This window comes from Phocoena sinus, chromosome 1, assembly GCF_008692025.1.
Source record: "Phocoena sinus isolate mPhoSin1 chromosome 1, mPhoSin1.pri, whole genome shotgun sequence".
Classification (NCBI taxonomy): domain Eukaryota; kingdom Metazoa; phylum Chordata; class Mammalia; order Artiodactyla; family Phocoenidae; genus Phocoena; species Phocoena sinus.
The window spans coordinates 37,962,521-37,978,536 of record NC_045763.1 but is presented as its reverse complement, the minus strand read 5'-3'; the positions used below and the strand labels follow the sequence as shown (position 1 = coordinate 37,978,536).

General features: G+C 36.1%; 1 protein-coding gene across 4 annotated transcripts in view; it reads left to right on the top strand.

Annotated features, from left to right (window-relative positions):
- The window catches only part of IPP (intracisternal A particle-promoted polypeptide), a 40,367-nt gene that overhangs the window by 11,767 nt on the left and 12,584 nt on the right, over positions 1–16,016 (top strand). For 3 of the 4 annotated variants that reach the window (XM_032654260.1, XM_032654285.1, XM_032654268.1), the window contains 5 exons: positions 5,327–5,482; positions 7,029–7,196; positions 10,565–10,702; positions 11,876–11,998; positions 14,012–14,232. In XM_032654260.1, the coding sequence (XP_032510151.1) occupies positions 5,327–5,482; positions 7,029–7,196; positions 10,565–10,702; positions 11,876–11,998; positions 14,012–14,232 (806 nt within the window). The remainder of the gene's footprint in view (positions 1–5,326; positions 5,483–7,028; positions 7,197–10,564; positions 10,703–11,875; positions 11,999–14,011; positions 14,233–16,016) is intronic. The other variant, XM_032654276.1, reaches the window with a different exon arrangement.

Sequence of the window (16,016 nt, the reverse complement as noted above, 5' to 3'; positions counted from 1 at the left end):
AGTTTTGGCAGTACTAATTATTTTAGTGTAAGATTTCTTCTTGCCACTGAAAAATTCACCAAAACCCAGCATTTGAGGAAAACATATATGCTAAACACAAAAACAAAACTCAATAAATATTGTAACTCCTCTCATTATAAAATGAATTGTATATTGATATAATATAGCTTCTGTGTAGCCTTTGAATATATTTAGGTTCTAAACTTTGAAAATACTTTTCACCATAGTATAAAATAAATTTTATCTTTATATTGGAAAAATTATAACTAAATTTACTTATAAAAACTACTTTGGACCTGGTTTCAAGATTTGAAGGTTTTACTCTTGTCATGCACTGAAGATTTAGTATGTGACTGAATTACAAATATTTTATTATGAATTAAATACAATATTAGCATTAAAGTTGTAATTCTGTGAAGGAATTATATTTAATGTGGATTTTTAGTTTTTTCCCATTCTTAACAGTGTTAACAGAATTTTGTAGGTTTTTCTGAGTGATATCTTGTATTAATGTATATGCAGTTAATTCTCATTATTCATATATATTCAGTTCTCATTATTCACGGTAGTTATCCTCTATAAATTTGCCAAGAACACTGAATTGGCAAATATTGAGCCATTGTTCCTAGGGAAATACAGGGTAAGTTCTTACAAGCCTCTGGTTACAACATTTTTGTCAGCTGATCAATACATAACTTTGTTTTATGTGTGTGTCTGTCAGAACTACATCATTTAATATTATATGTTGTTGATCCATTATCTCTATAAGGCACATCACAGCCTTCTTGCACTTACAAACACTAGACAGCACTTTAGCAGTATGCTTGGGGGCTATTTTAAACAGTGAAAAAACCAGCAAAAAACACACAAATGTGAAAACCATGACACTAAATAGAGTGTGAAGAGGGCACTTGTTTATAGTGAGAGCTGAAGCAAGAAGGCAGAATGTCACCTCTTTCAGTCTCACCTGGGAACATGCATATTAGGTGATTCAAATTTTTTGCCACTCTGTGGCATGTCTGTGAACTACGAGGAAAGTGCTGTGAATGTTGATTTGGGTTACAAATCCATTTTAGTGAGTAGATGTAGTCACAAGTAAGAAATCCACAAAAAATGAAGACTGACTGTATTTAAATGGTAAAACAAGAAGAGAGAAATTATCCAGACACATTTTTGCATGTATCATGTGAGAATTTAGGAGTGGAACAAAGGCTTTCATGGTTGAGTTGGCTTTTCCCAAGTGCTGCAGATACAGAGTGCTAAAGGAAAGTTCCTCTGCTAGGAGCAAAGGAAAGTTCCCTAGAATTGGGACATGTCTTCCTACAGCTTTTTAGTGTTGTAATACAGTGTTTAAGACTTGCACTGCCCAATAGTTATCACCTAAAGATATTTTACTGGAGTAAAACTGCAAGGAGGCAAGGGAGAAATAAATGGATGATTTTTTTTAAAGTTAACCTTAATATGTTTCACTATTTTTGAAACTTTATCTCTTTGATCATATTGGAGAAAAGATGGACAATTTATACAGAAAAATAATGAGAGTCTACCACAAAATTCAGTGAAGGAGCAAGAGACTTAATTGAAATGGTTAAATTATGTTATGTGAAATGTGTAGATTTTCCCCCTGGTGTATATTTTTTTGTATTTACCACAGGAATAATTCAGGCAATTTAATATTATTAGTATATGATAACATATGATTTTTCTTGCATTTTAGAGAATGATTTTACTTTTCAAAAATGGTACATACTCTTATAAAAAGTTTAGGTAATAAAGTATAAAAAAAACAACAAATCATCCAAGTCCATCACCCAGAAATAGCCAGTTATAATTAACATTCATTAAACATCATTCTAGGTGTCTCTGTATAGGAGGATGGATGATAGGTGGGTGTATGGTTGCATGGATGGATAGAAAAAAAAATTTATAAGAATAAGAATCATTCTATCATACTATTTATACTACAAAAATGTATTTAAATCTCACTAAAAATCAACAAAGAAACTAAAGTAATAACTAATTTCAGATAAACGTTTCTTTATCCCAAGAAATATTCATTCTAAAAAGTTTTTGTAGAGTTAAAAACAAAAGATGAAAATCATTAAAAGGTGAAACCATAGTTTCATTTTGTGTTTCAATTTTAAAGTTTAGACTCTCTGCTAAGAAAAATGAGGTAATTAGCATTGTTATTTTTCTCCCTACCCCCCTCAAGGTTTACACAGCCTTTACATAGATTTTTTTCAATCATGATTCCCCTAGCTCTGTGCTTTTGCTCTGTATTTAAGTGGATTTAATGCTCTCTACCAGTTTTTTTAACGATAGTCTTTTTAGTCCTGACCTTTTTTTTTTTTTTTTTTGGCAGCGCAGCAGGGCTTGTGGGATCTTAGTTCCTCGACCAGAGATTGAACCCAGGCCACAGCAGTGAAAGCACCGAGTCCTAACCTCTGGACCGCCAAGGAATTCCCTGAGCTTTCTTTTTTTTTTTTTTTGCAGTACGCGGGCCTCTCACTGTTGTGGCCTCTCCCAATAGGCTCCGGACGCGCAGGCTCAGCGGCCATGGCTCACGGGCCCAGCCGCTCCGCGGCATGTGGGATCTTCCCGGACCAGGGCACGAACCCGTGTCCCCTGCATCGGCAGGTGGACTGTCAACCACTGCGCCACCAGGGAAGCCCTGAGCTTTCTTTTTTGATTCATCATTTGGTCGGTTGGATTTCATCACTAAGTATTTTTTTCAAGGAAGGCTCATGGTAACTGTTATTTCCTGATTTTTTTTTTCTCACATCTGAGAAGTTCTGCCTGTTGCTTTTTAATTTAACAGAAATTTGGGTGGGCATAATATTCTTAATTTATGATGATTCCCCCAGCCCACCCCAAGTTTGTAAGGCATGGTTTTCTTTTTTTTTTTTATGACTTGCTGTTTCTGCTTGGATGCCTAAAGAATCATCCTTTTTTGCGTTACGCGGGCCTCTCACTGATGTGGCCTCTCCCGTTGCGGAGCACAGGCTCCGGACGCGCAGGCTCAGCGGCCATGGCTCACGGGCCCAGCCGCTCCATGGCATGTGGGATCTTCCCGGACCGGGGCACGAACCCGTGTCCCCTACATCGGCAGGCGGACTCTCAACCACTGCACCACCAAGGAAGCCCCATTATTCTTGATTTGTGTTAAAGTTTGCCATTTTTCCTTAGACTATATCAAATACCCTTTCCTTTTTTTTTTGGCCAAGCCTTGCGGCTTGCGGGATCCTAGCTCCCCAACCAGGGATCAAACCACGTCCCCACACAGTGGAGTCCCAACCACTGGACTGGCAGGGACGTCCCCACCCTTTCCTTTTAAAGGTTCAATTTTAATTTCATTTTGGGAAATTTTTCCTGTATGAAATTCCTGAAAACCTTTAATGTTTCATTTGGTAGTCTTCATCCTTTCACTGGAATTTTTTTGTCTTTCATATTTATCATCTTCTAATGTTAAAATATTTTGTCTTTTGCTCTATATTCACAGTTTTCTCAAGTCTTTACTCCAAATCGCTAATTTGATTTTTTTCTGATGAGTTTCTTGTTTCCAATTTATTAACTCTGCACTACTGTCATTTCAGTTCTCACTTTGTTTCCTCAGCAATGCGTCTCATTTTATTTTATTATTATTTTTTAATTTTTGGCTGCATTGGGTCTTTGTTGCTGCACATGGGCTTTCTCTAGTTGCGGCGAGCGGGGGCTGCTCTTTGTTGTGGTGCATGGGCTTCTCATTACGGTGGCTTCTCTTGTTGTGGAGCACAGGCTCTAGGCACTCGGGCTTCAGTAGTTGTGGCACGCGGGCTCAGTAGTTGTAGCTTGCAGGCTCTAGAGTGCAAGCTCAGTAGTTGTGGTGCACGGGCTTTGTTGCTCTGCGGCATGTGGGATATTCCCGAACCAGGCCTAGAACCCGTGTCCCCTACATTGGCAAGCGATTCTTAACCACTGCGCCACCAGGGAAGCTCACGATGCATCTCATTTTGCCTTTGAGTTCTTTTTTTTATATAGGATCTGTATTCTTAAATAATTCTATCCTGTGTATGGGGAGTCTGTTTCTGTTTGTGGCTAATGTTTTCTTCCAGACTGAATTCTTCAGTCTCTTTCTCTTCTTTTTCCTGGGGTATAGTTACATAGCTGTATTGCTTTTTCATGATATATTGCTCATTCTTAACTTGGGCAACTCTGTTCAAACCTGCTTGCTCTGATAATTCTCTTTGACACCCTTTCTACCTTAGTGTAACTACTTTGTTTCTCCCATGTAAAATTTGAGGGCTCTGTGTTGTGTTCTCACCACTTCTTTCTAGCCTGAGGCATAAGGTAGTGAAAGAATAGAGATCTGCTAAGGCTGAGGTCCTTGCTTGGGGGCCTGGGCTCTGAGGTCTCTCTTGTAAGATCCTACTACTGTATTGATCTGTTTTCAAGATCTACTTATCCCAGCCAAGGATGTGTCTCACTACTGTGGATTTTGGCTACCACTAAGCTCTGTTAAATGGCAAACCCTGTTGATCCTCCCTATCTTTACCGATGGGCCTGTAAAGGATTTTTCTTTTAATGGTTTTATTCTTTGACTTCTCAGTTCTGCTTTTTATCTGCTATTTGCCCTTTCTCCAAATTCTTACGTTACTAGTGAGACTTCTCAATATTTTGTTAGTTGACCTTTTCTCCTCAATATTGTTTTTTGGACATACAGACAAGGATTAGAGACAGTTCCTTACTGGCATATGTGGTGCTTTTGTGCAAATTAGAAGATAGTGCCCTTTCACGGAGGCCAGTTCTTATAGCTTGCCAAGTGGGACACAGGTTGGCTTTCATTCACAATTCATCTTTTCAGCTAAGCACCCTTGAGTAGAATAACCTACCCAATCATGCTCAAAGTCTTTTTAGGAAATGGACTTCATCCGACCAGAATCTTCTGTTTCTTGCTTTGACTATCATTTTCAAAGTGTATGACATAATTTTATATCCTTTTGTTAGCAGGTTGTGAGTATAGAATTTTGGGCAATTTTATTTTTTCATTTTGTTAGATAATTGTGCTCCTGTTTTACTTGGCATCTTTGTTTAGAGATCCTCATACATATGTTTTCAAATTGGATCTAATGAAGCATGTTTTTTAAAACAATCTTTGATTTAAGGAAAGTATATATTCTTTAGTAGCAGTGAGAAAAATAATACTTGGTATTGTTGGAAACATACTCCATTGTTTGATGATGAGTTTTCATTTTTTGATTGTTGAATGTACTTTATTTTCATGGCAACATGTCTTTTCAATATTATTTAAAAATTGATTAAAACATTATCTTTTTCAACATTGCTTTAGGAATATCCGATTTTAATCTTCGTGTTGCATTGCAAACACTTTTGAAAGAGTACTGTGAGGTGTGCAAATCTCCCAAAGAGAACAAATTTTCTAGTTTTCTGCAGACATCTAAGGTTCGACCTCGGAAGAAAGCAAGAAAGTACCTGTATGCAGTAGGTGAGAACCTTTTAAAAAGTAATAGAAATTATTTTCAGGATAAAAACCTTTTAAGTTTTTGTTGTTATCATACATGTCAGAGTGTGCAGGTATGTCAGATAGGCATACTTAATTTCACATACAGGCTACAGATTTAGAAATTGTATTTATATAGTACAGTGGACACATCTAAGAATAAATAGCTATTTATTTGACATCTGTTATTCTGTGATTTAAATCTTTGGGTTCTTATATACCCAATTATTATCAAATAACTGCCTAAGATATACTGCTTTAAAAATTAAATATTTGAATTCTTGTGAGAAATAGGAAAATAAATCTCACACATTTTAACTATTCACAGCGTCTTAGATGGTCATTAGGGATGATAGGAACTAGTGGTCTCCAAAGTGTGGATATGCAGGATAACCCATAGGAATATCGTATGAACCTTTCCATTTTTATTTTATTTTATTGTAGTGTAGTGTAGTGTTGTGTACTTTATTGGCCACCCTGCGCAGCTTGCAGGATCTTAGTTCCCCAACCAGGGATTGAACCCAGGCCACAGCAGTGAAAGGTCTGAGTCAGAACCACTGGCCGCCAGAGAATTCCCTCCATTTTTTAAAAAAAATAGCATTAAACTTTATCAATATTTGATATATATGTCAACAGATTGTCCAGATTTATATACATAATATAATTTATTATATATAAAAACTTTATGTATAGTATAATTTTTAGTATGTATGTCATTGTATAATTTTATATATACTATAATATATAAATGTGTAATTTTTGAGTGCTGGCTAAACTTTTTTAATGATGGGATGTGCAGTCAAAGAAGGATTTCAACTCACTATTTTTTTTATTATTAATTAATTAATTTACTTTTTGGCTGTGTTGGGTCTTCGTTGCTGTGCATGGGCTTTCTTTAGTTGCGGTGAGTGGGAGCTACTCTTCGTTGCAGTGCATGGGCTTCTCATTGTCATGGCTTCTCCTATTGCAGAGCCCGGTCTCTAGGCGCGTGGGCTTCAGTAGTTGTGGCATGTAGGCTCAGTAGTTGTGGCTTGTGGGCTCTAGAGCTCAGGCTCAGTAGTTGTGGTGCACGGGCTTAGTTGTTCTGTGGCACGTGGGATCTTCCCGGGACAAGGCTCGAACCCGTGTCCCCTGCATTGGCAGGTGGATTCTGAACCACTGTACCACCAGGGAAGCCGCAACTCACTATATTTAACTGAAAAAGACATTAATAGAAGTCACAATGAAACTTCCTAACTAGACAGATAACCAGTTCCTAGATTTATGTTTCATCTAACATTTGATTATAACCAAGACCAGGTGGTAGAACATTGTGGTTGACCTCATTGCATTTTAAGCCATAATCTTTCAGGACCTGGCACATTTAAGAATAATAGATGTATATATGGCAGACTCTAAAGCACTTATTACTTACTATGCAGTAGTTATATTGAATGTCTAGACATAGAGGGCTAGATTTTTCTTGTTACTACCATTTCCATATTTAGCAGTAAGGGATTTGCTGTGTACCTCCTTTCCTTCCTTTATTCAGGTGGATATACTCGGTTGCAGGGGGGTCGTTGGAGTGATAGTAGAGCCCTCAGTTGTGTAGAACGTTTTGACACCTTTAGCCAGTACTGGACCACTGTGTCTTCACTTCATCAGGCTCGATGTGGACTGGGAGTAGCAGTTCTGGGAGGGATGGTCTACGCAATTGGAGGTAATAATGAAAATGTCTTATTTCCCTTATTAGTCTCTAGCTCTAAGTTGACTGCATTCTTATATGCCTTATATATATTGCTAGATACTATGGGGTGTATGCAGATACAGTTGTGCTTAATAAATATTTATTGAATAAATGAATGAAAGAAAAAGGAAACATAAGATATTGAATATTTTACACCAGAGGGACACGGTAATTTATTACAAGGCAAATACTTAGGTTTGGTTTTAATGAAAAGTTGTTTATGAAAATGTGGTGCCAAAATTTAGATCAACATTTGTGATAAAAATTTTTTTAATTCTGAGAGCTGCATTATGAATCATTTTAAATTAACCAAGTATCTGGGCAGTGGGATGTATAAAAACCATGTCAGCTAGACATTGGGATATATTTCTTGATTAAAATCACTGTGTTTTCTGAAACTATTACTATAAATTCTAAAATGATTAATGACTAAAATTAAAAGGGGATTTGAATTTGGGAGAGAAATAATTATTAGAGAGGGATCTAAAGAGAAATAAATACTAACACCTTTGATATAAATATTTACTTCTGAATAATTTGTCTTTATAGCAACCAGCCTAGGTAGATCATCTCTAACCTTTACAGCCAAGTTTTTTGCTTTATTTCTATGGGTCATTCTAAAATACTGAAAGCTGTAAATCAAAAATCATATTATTGTTTTCCAACTATGATACCGTCAGTTTAAAATGAGAGAGATGTAGGGAATATTTGATTTTTATCTTTTGGAGGGAACATAATCATCACTCAAAAACTGTTTATTAAATCAATAAATGTCATGGTGCATCTGAAAATCCTAACAAAGAAATTAGAGTTTTGAGCAATAACCATCTGTCAGTATAAAGACTATAACTCTATATAATCTTTGGCTAGAACTCTAATCGTTCTTTTTATGTACATTTTGGCAGTTGCATTGCATGAACTCTCTCCAGTTTAACCTAGGGTCACAGTGTCCTTTGCGACACTTCCATATATATGTATCCCCTTTCCTGATACCACAGAAGTACAAATGGGAGCCCGTCAAAACTGCTATGACTGGGCTTTCCTGGTGGCGCAGTGGTTGAGAGTCTGCCTGCCGATGCAGGGGACACGGGTTCGTGCCCCGGTCCGGGAAGATCCCACATGCCGCGGAGCGGCTGGGCCCATGAGCCATGGCCGCTGAGCCTTCGCGTCCGGAGCCTGTGCTCCGCAACGGGAGAGGCCCGCGTACAGCAAAAAACAAACAAGAAAAAACTGCTATGACTTTACTAGCCATTATTAATACTATAAACATTACTATCTTAACATATTACTTAATATATAATTTTTAAATAAATGTTTTTTACCAAAGTAATTCAGATTTGCTGTAGAAAATTTGGTAAACCTGAAGCATATGAAAAAGAAAATAAAAATCACCCATACTATAATCATACCACCCAGAGATAATCACAGTCAATAGTTTATTTCCTTTTCGATACATTCATATCTGGGTTAATATTCTAAGTATTATATTTTAAAATTAAGATATAATTCACATATCATAAAATTCACCATTGAAGTGTACAGTTCAGTGGTTTTTAGTATATTCACAAAATTGTGCAACCATCACCACAAATTCCAGAACATTTTCACCACTGCAAAAAGCCACTGTTATCATTTAGGGAAAAGTTTATGTGAGTGTAGGGAACTTTTTACTAGCCATGTTCCCAGACTCCAGGTAAGGGTCAACCTTGTGAGCAAGCCTTTCTAACCATAGGCAGTTTTAGGCCTTATGGTGACTCTTTTCTGCACAGTAAGAGTTTCGTATACATCAGGATTCTAGGCCCTCATAAGATTATATGTGCTGCAAATATATTTTCCTACTCCTCTGCTTCATATTTTACTCTTTTTATGGTATCTTTTGATAAATGAATGTTTTTAATTTTAATGTAGCCAACTCTATTATTTTTTTCCCTTTATGGTTAGTATTTCTTATATCGTTTTAAAGAAATCCTTTGTCTACTGGAAAGTCATGAGGATATATACCTTTATTGTTTTCTAAAATTTTATAGTTTTGCCATTTACATTTATGTCTGTAATTCACCTGTAATTGAATTTTTACAGATAGTATTAGTAAGGAACCAGTTTCATTTTTCTCCCCATATATATAACCAATTCCCAGCGTTTTTGTTTCCCCACTGCTCTGTCATGCAAACTATGTCATATACCAAGTAATCATATATGTGTGGATCTGTTTCTAGAATTTCCTTTCTTTCCTACTGGTCTCTCTGTTTATTCCTATCTTAATTATTAAAGCTCTATTTTAAGTCTGATAGGCTTATTTAATAGGCATTTTCTCTTTCCTTATTATTCTTTTTGGGAGTGCTTGACTATTCTAGGTCTTTCATACTTCCATATAAAAGTTAGAATTAGTTTATCAAATCTGTTTTTAAAAATAATAATGTATGATTCCACTTATATGAGATACTTGGAGTAGTCAAAACCAAAAAGACAGAAAGTATAATGGTCGTTGCCAGGGGCTGGCGAAGGAGAGAATGGTGAATTATTGTTTAATGGGTATAGAGTTTCAGGTTTACAAGATGAAAAGGATTATGGGAATGGATGGTTGTGATGGCTGTACAACAATATGAATGTGTTTAACATCACTGAACTGTATTCTTTTTTTTTTTTCTGAACTGTATTCTTAAAAATGGTTTACATGGTACATTTTATGTTATGTGTATTTAAATACAATAAAAAAGAAAGGGTTTTTTAAAAACTGGGATTTCATTAAATCTATAAATCATTTTGGGAATAATCTTCTTTACATTGACACTTGTAACTCATCAACATGATACATCTCTTCATTTATTTAGATATTCCTTAATTTAAAACTTTATCTAAATAAAATTTATAAATTATATCCATAAAGTTCTTATAAATCTTTGATTAGATTTACTCCTAGGTATAGTATATTTTAAAATTCTATTTTAAGTGGTATTTAAAAATGTTTTTTTCATTTTCTATTTGTTGCTAGATAAGCATTGCATTAAAACTCAAATTGTAGCAGAGCCAGCTATCTAAACTATGAAAATATAGAAGTGTTAAAATGCAAATTGTATCCTCAAAAATTACATGGATTGTTTGGGTGGTAGAATTAGAAATAGATAATAGCCCACTTTGCTTCATTAAGTGGGTTTTAATAAATGACAGTGCTATGGATTCAAAATAACACTTGGTGGGCAAATAAATTTTAAAGAATAGTATAAAATCAGACATAATAATTGAATTTCTGACAACACAGAATGTTGCTGAATATTGTATTGTGGTTCTAGGCTATTAGTATTACTAAATCTTCTCATATGTGTCTCTTTTATTTAACTCAGGTGAAAAGGATTCAATGATTTTTGACTGTACTGAATGCTATGATCCAGTTACTAAACAGTGGACAACTGTAGCTTCAATGAATCACCCCCGCTGTGGCTTGGGAGTGTGTGTGTGTTATGGGGCTATCTATGCTTTGGGTAATTATACTCTCCAATTTAAGGATATCTAATATTATTTAAATTCTTAGTCAAATTCTGCTTACTTTAGAAATTTTCCTTCCTTCCCATAACAAACTTGTGTCTTTTTAGCTTTAAAAGTTCTTATTCTCAAAATTATATTACTTGGGAGATATTGCCAAGTATGGAATTCTTAGAAGGAGATGGACATAAAATATAGATGAGATGTCTAGGGGAGCATTTTAGCTGACTAGTTAAATTTCATGGTTAGGATAAACATTCTGAATACACAGACGTTGTTTCAAAAAGTTGTTTTGCAAAGTACCATATTTCCTATGCAATAGATTGAAGTTTTTGGTTTTGTTTTGTTTTATTTTTAAAAAATGTCTTGTGAGGGCTTTCCTGGTGGCACAGTGGTTAAGAACCCTCCTGCCAATGCAGGGGACACGGGTTCAAGCCCTGGTCCGGGAAGATCCCACATGCCACAGAGCAACTAAGCCTGTGCTCCACAACTACTGAGCCCACGTGCCACAACTACTGAAGCCTGTGCACCTAGAGGCCATGCTCCACAACAAGAGAAACCACTGCAATGAGAAACCCGTGCACTGCAATGAAGAGTAGACCCTGCTCACTGCAACTAGAAAAAGCCAGCGCACAGCAACAAAGACCCAACACAGCCAAATATTAAAAAAAAAGATCTCTTGTGAAACCTAGGCAGAGAGTTAAAAGACCCAAGTTCTACTTACAATCAAATTCTAACTTTTCATGTGATCTTGGACAGATAACCTCTCTGGTCCATAGGATAATCATCCATAATATAAAGTTGTCAGATTAGATGTTTTCTAAGGTGTTTTTCTTTTTAAATATTTATTTATTTATTTGGCTACATCGGGTCTTAGTTGCGGCACGCGGAACCTTCACTGTGGCATGTGAGATCTTTTCTTCGTGGTGCGTGGGCTCTTCCGTTACTCCGGCGGGCTTCTCTCTAGCTATAGCGCGTGGGCTCTAGAGCACGCGAGCTTAGTTGCCGTGCAGTATGTGGGATCTTAGTTCCCCGACCAGGGATCAAACCAGCATCCCCTGCATTAGAAGGCGGATTCTTAACCACTGGACCGCCAGGGAGGTCCCTCTAAGGTGTTTTTCATAAATAAAATTCCTTTATTCCAAAAATAACATTTTTCTGTTTGGTTTCAGGTGGTTGGGTTGGAGCTGAGATAGGGAACACCATTGAACGATTTGATCCCGATGAAAATAAATGGGAAGTAGTTGGCAACATGGCTATGTCACGCTACTACTTTGGGTGTTGTGAAATGCAAGGTAATTGCTTTATAAAATATTTTTCCTGAATATATATTTCTTAAAAAAACTGTTTGAGCATGAGGCTTTATTTTCACAAAAGTATATTTTATGTCTGTTAGTTTTGAATAATTGACACTAACAGTGTGGAAATTCTGCTTCTAATCTCCTATATTTTTAAACCTCTTATATCTTTATTTCTGTATTGCCAAAATAATCATTTTTTCCCCAAAATAAACAAAGCTAGAATTAAGAATTCCAGATGGGCAAAAATACCTAATTAGCAAAATAAGCATTTGAACTGTCATCCATTATTGTTATTTTCTCTCCCTTGTAGGCCTTAGTATATATTTCTAAGTAGGGAGAGATTATCAAAAACAATCTTCATAGTGTCATAGGCTTCTTCAGTGTTTTTTTATAGAATACATTGTGATTCAGTACACACACAATGCTATCACAGATTTGAAAAATGTTGTACTACATACTAAAGTGGTATACAGATGTTATTTTAATTGTAATTGTCTATTATACACTGAGAGGTAATTAATAAGCACTCTCAAATAGAACCTTATTCTCTGTCCAGAAATGGAGAACAGATTTACATGTACCTGTAGAGTAGGAAGCAGTCTGCCCATTGTTATGTGACAATTCAGCATGCTCTGTTCCCAGCTGAAATTCTTTCTGCCTTCTGAGTACCTTCTCAGATTTCTGCTAGCAGCTAAATACTCAAATTACATGGTGCAGACTATGTTCTATTGTTTAATATTATAGTGTTCTCTAATTGTTTTTTTATTTATTATTTTTATCTTCCCATCTAAAATCATAGAGCTAGAGAGGCATCTTGGAGATTCTCTATTTCAACCCCTTTATTTTTAGATGAGGAAGCTGAAGATCAGGAGGCTGTGAGTTGTCTTTTCCCATAGTTGGTTACTAGCAAAGCTGGAGCTAGAACCCAAGTTTACTAACATTTAGCTCATGTTTCTTAAAATGCCATTCCTTGGGACTTCCCTTGTGGTCCAGTGTTAAGACTCTGCACTCCCAATGCAGGGGGCATGGGATCGATCCCTGGTCAGGGAACTAGATTCTGCATGCTGAAACTAAAGATCCCGCATGACACAACAAAGATCCCACACGCGGCAACAAAGATCCTGTGTGCCACAACTAAGACCCTGTGCAGCCAAATAAATAAATTTTTTAAAAATGCCATTCCTTATAACTTCTCACTTTAGACCTCTAGGAACAACAGTAGATACTCAAAAAAAATAATTGTTGATTGTCAGAACCATTATTTTCAGTTAAATTTAATAAGGAACTCTGTGAATTACAGTCTACTGTACAGTATCTGATACCTTAATCTAGCCATAAACTATTCTAATTTAAATTCATTTTGTCCATCTGAGCAACCGTTAGGTTGTCACCAACAGGGTCATGTCATTCCCAGTTTAAGTGTATGACAGTTTTTAAGGGGGAACAAATCCTTCTCCCCATCCTTTTTTACCTATATGTGGTAGCAATGGATCTGGAACTTGAGATCATTAAGCAAACAATAAGATCAGAAATCCTTGTCTGACAAATTGTTTTGTTATAGCATCATTAAGTTCTTTGAAAATTCAATGCCACTTTATTGTACGTGGGCCTCTCACTGTTGTGGCCTCTCCCGTTGCAGAGCACAGGCTCCAGACATACAGGCTCAGCGGCCATGGCTCACGGGCCCAGCCACTCCGTGGCATGTGGGATCTTCCCGGACCGGGGCACGAACCCGTGTCCCCTGCATCGGCAGGAGGACTCTCAACCACTGCGCCACCAGGGAAGCCCTTCAATGCCACTTTAAATTCATACCCCTAATTCTTTGTAACATGCTTAAATGAGAGCTGTGATAAACTAGACAGAAGTCAATTTTCTCTCTTAAAAGAATATTGTAAGCCCTGCATTAAGTATAATATCAGATAGCAAACTTAAATCACAATTATTACTTTTTATAATTATTTGTATCCTATTTTCTATAGCATCTGAGCAAAAATATTCCATTTCCAGGTTTAATTTATGTGATTGGGGGCATCAGCAATGAAGGAATAGAGCTTTGTTCTTTTGAAGTTTATGATCCACTTTCCAAGCGTTGGTCTCCACTTCCTCCAATGGGAACCAGAAGAGCATATCTTGGGGTGGCTGCACTCAATGACTGCATCTATTCTATTGGAGGGTGGAATGAGACACAAGATGCTCTTCACACTGTAGAAAAATATTCCTTTGAAGAGGTAGGTTGGATGATTTCAATTGTTTAGTGTCCTGTTATTCTTTTAATGTCTGTAATGATCTGTAGTGCTGTGTATTCTTTCATTCATGATATTATTTATAGGTTTTTTCCCTCTTTTTTTTTCTTTTCAAAGAATCAACTTTTGGTGTCATTGATTTTTTTCTATTGATGTCCATCTTCTATTTCATTGATTTCTGTTACTATTACTGTTCTTTCCTTTCTTCTATTTGTTTTGGGTTCAATTTGCTCTTCTTTTTCTAGATTCTTAAAGTAGAAACTCAGCTGACTGATTTTTAGACCTTTCTTTTTCTAGAACATAAAGCTCTAAATTGTTTTCAAGCACTGCTTTAACTGCATCACACACATTCTGATATATTGTATTTTAGTTAGCATTTACTTCAAAATAGCTTTTAATTTCCCTGGTAATTTCTTCTTTGACCAATGAGTTGTTACAAGTATTTTATTTAATTTCCAAATATTTGGGGATTCTCTAGATATCTTTATGTTATTGGTTTAATATAATTCTACTGTGATCACAGAGCATATTTTATGTGATTTCTGTCTTGGTAAATGTTTCACGTGCACCTGAAAAGAATTTGTATTCTGCTGTTGTTGAGAATAGTGTTCTATAAATGTCAGTTAGGTCAAGTTGGTTAGCATTCAGGTCTTTTCTAGTCTTTCTTTTTTTTTTTGGCCACACGGTGAGGCTTGTGGGATCTTAGTTCCCTGACCAGGGATTGAAACCATGCACCCTGCAATGGAAGTGCAGAGTCCTAACCACTGGACTGCCAGGGAATTCTCTTCCCTAGTTTTTCTAATTTGTTCAATTGTTTTGTCAATTACTAAGGAAGAAGTGTTGAAATCTCTATCTGTAATTATGGATTTGCCTGTTTCTCCTTTCATCCCTGTCAGGTTTTGCTTCACATATTTTGAATCTCTGTTATTAAATGTGTATACATTGATTATTATATCTTCTTGATGAATTGATCTTTTTATAGCCATGAAATGTTTTTCTTTATCTCTGGCAGTATTCTTTGCTCTGTAGTCTATTTTATCTGATATTAAGGTAGCCAAGCTATCTTTTGATTAGTATTTGCATTGTATACCTTTTTCTTTCCTTCTACTTTAAATCTATGTCTTTAAAGACTACATCTCTTGTAAGATAATACATAGTTGTGGTCTGTTTTTTCCTACAATTTGACAATCTCTGACTTTCAAATGGGCTCCTTAGAATTTTTACTATTTATATATAATGTAATTATAGATACAGTTGGGTTTTAGACTCTTATTTTGCTGTTTTTCTAATTACACAATCCATCCTTGTTTTTTCCTCTTTTCTGTCTTTTTTTTTTTGGCTGCACCACACGGCATGTTGGGATCTTAGTTCCCCAAGCAGGGATTGAAACCACACCCCCTGCAGTGGAAGCACAGAGTCTTAACCACTGGACAACCAGAGAAGTCCCCTTTTCTGTCTTTATATTGTGATTGTTTTAGTATTCCATTTTATTTCTTTTGTCCAATAAACTATATCTCTTCACTCTTTTTCTTAGTGGTTGCTTTTGGGTTTGCATTATATATAATAGGTATTTTAATGCATTACATCTACATTCAAATAATATCATACCAGTTCACTTTTTTTTTTTTACATCTTTATTGGATTATAATTGCTTTACAGTGTTGTGTTAGCTTCTGCTGTACAACAAAGTGAATCAGCTATGTGTATACATATATCCCCTCCCTCTTGAGCCTTCCTCCCACCCTCCCCATCCCACCCCTCTAGGTCGT